Source organism: Aptenodytes forsteri, unplaced genomic scaffold (assembly GCF_000699145.1).
Source record: "Aptenodytes forsteri isolate BGI_AS27 unplaced genomic scaffold, ASM69914v1 Scaffold1343, whole genome shotgun sequence".
NCBI lineage: Eukaryota > Metazoa > Chordata > Aves > Sphenisciformes > Spheniscidae > Aptenodytes > Aptenodytes forsteri.
Window position 1 is genome coordinate 1 of NW_008794678.1, and position 2,255 is coordinate 2,255.

Consider the following 2,255-nt stretch of genomic DNA (forward strand, 5'->3'; position numbering starts at 1 on the left):
TGGCGAAATAGCATTTTTAATAAAGCAATTAGTTGTTAGGTAGATAAAGATTAAACAACTTCACAACTACATTTACTAGTCATTGAATGCATTAAAAGTAAGCATCCGACCATTCCCTATTGTGGGGATTGCCACACATGAGGCAGCAGCTCATCAATATCCTTATCTTTATGGGTTGGCAGCCGTCTAAGCACATCAGACAGATAAGCAAACGCATCCAACCCATTTAACTTAGCTGACTGAATTAACGACATAATCACCGCTGCGCGCTGACCACTTCGCAAAGAACCAGCGAACAACCAATTTTTTCGACCTAAAGCCCACGGACGCATCTGATTCTCAGCCCAGTTATTATCAATCGGCAAACTGCCATCATTCAAGTATTGGATAAGCGCTTTCCAACGTTTCAAACAATAATCAATCGCGCGAGCAATCGCTGAATTCTTAGAAGCTAACGGCCTGTTTTCCAGTAGCCACTGATGTAAAGCATCAGCAATGGGTTTTGCCTTAGCTTGTCTAATTTGCCATACGGTTTGAGCATTTCTGGGTGAAGGTAGCGCATTTTTCTCAAATAGCTCATCAATTTCACGCTCTATGGCATACAAGCGTTGAAAGAAGTTTAATGCCTCTTCACTGACAATACTTTGCCCTGTCACATGCAGCTCATGAAACTTACGCCGTGCATGCGCCATACAACCGACTTCAATCACACCTTGCTGTCTTGATGGACTAAATAGAAACTTATAGCCGTTGTAATCATCGCAAATGAGCTTACCCTGCCACTTAGATAAAAAGGCTTTGGGATGCTCATTTCGTCTGCTTTCGGCAAAGTCATAAACCACTGCTTTAAGTTTACTGTGCTGTGGCGTTACATACGCCCACACATAGCCTTGCTTGGGTGATTTACCATTCACCTTCATAATCGTCACAGGGGTTTCATCCGCATGTAGAATTGGCTGTGATAACAGGATGTCATGTAAACGCATGACTAATGGCTCAAGTGCTACACCACAGCGTCCCACCCAATCTGCCATGGTGGAATCCGATAGATAAACCCCACTTCGCTGATAGATAAGGTTTTGTCGATATAGTGGCTGATGGTCAGCATACTTGCTAATCAAGATATGCGCCAGTAACTCAGGGGTGGCGATGCTTTTATCAATGATTTGAGCGGGCGTCGATGCTTGTACCAGAGTTTGATTGTGGGATTGGCAATCCTTGCAGGTGTATTTGGGATAAATATGGCGTTCACGGTAAAACTGTTTGGGAATAAAGCCTAGTTTGTCCTGTATGTCTTCCCCAATTTGCTGCATTTGACAGCCACAATCGCAAGTGATTGATTTAGGCTTGTGAATGACAGTTCTGACTTCTAGGTTGTCAGGGATAACTATCCGCCGCCCGCGTTTGATTTTAGCTTTAGGCGTATCAGTTTGATTGCTATCGTTCTCTGCTTGGCTCTGCGTGGCTAACGTTTTAGCGTCAGGGGTTTCATCAGTCTGTAATTGGGTAGATTGGCCTTGGCTTAGGTCATGTTGAATGTTGTTTTGGGTTTGTTCTAGGGCAGATAGGTCTTCTAGGGCAGTTTCTTGGTTGAGACGTGCTTGCTTTGGGGTTAAGCCTTCACTCTTTTGCCCAAATAAGTGATGAATCAGCAGCTTTTGTTTTTCGATGAGTTGGGCAATTTGGATTTGGAGCTGACGCAGTTGTTGTTCGTATCGTTGTCGCTCTTGTTGACGCACTTGCTGACGTATCTCTTCGCTTTGTTGCTCAAGCAGGGCAATTTTAGCCAGTGCTTGCGCTAGTTGGTAGGCTAAGTCGGGTGAATGGGCATCAGTCATGGCAGTATGTTGCCATAGTTTGGGTAGGCTGTCACCTGTTGTTTATATTAGGGGTGTGAGTAGGTCTTTGCCCAGATTGTGCCAAGGTAGTCCATTAATGAGAGCGTTGAATTGTTCTTGGTTGATAGTCAGTCCTGTTTGAGCAGATGCTAAGTTAAGCTGTTTACCAAGTCCGTGAAATTTGCTGTCATCAAGCTGACGGGTACATAGCCAAACTCCCAGTCCGTCATGTACTAGCACTTTTAGCCGTGTGCCTGTTTTGTTGTAAAACAGGTAGGCACAGTGCGGCTTGATGCCTTGGTGGTGTTTGATGATGTGGGCAATGAGTTTGTTGCTGCCACTTCGCATGTCCATGGCTGTAGTCGATAGCCAGATTTGGGTGATTTGTATCATTGTAAGCCCCGCAGTAGTTCAATA

The 2,255-nt window shown here is 44.6% G+C and overlaps 1 protein-coding gene across 1 annotated transcript; it reads right to left on the bottom strand.

The window, feature by feature from the left end:
• Positions 1–116: 116 nt before the first annotated feature.
• Positions 117–1,838, bottom strand: LOC109279307 (uncharacterized protein y4hP-like). Its single transcript, XM_019470584.1, has one exon. The coding sequence runs from the start codon at positions 1,836–1,838 to the stop codon at positions 117–119; it is 1,722 nt and encodes a 573-aa protein (XP_019326129.1).
• Positions 1,839–2,255: the final 417 nt, after the last annotated feature.

Coding starts and splice junctions, on each gene's coding strand:
- LOC109279307 (XM_019470584.1), bottom strand. CDS start 1,838: ATGACTGATGCCCATTCACCCGACTTAGCCTACCAACTAGCGCAAGCA.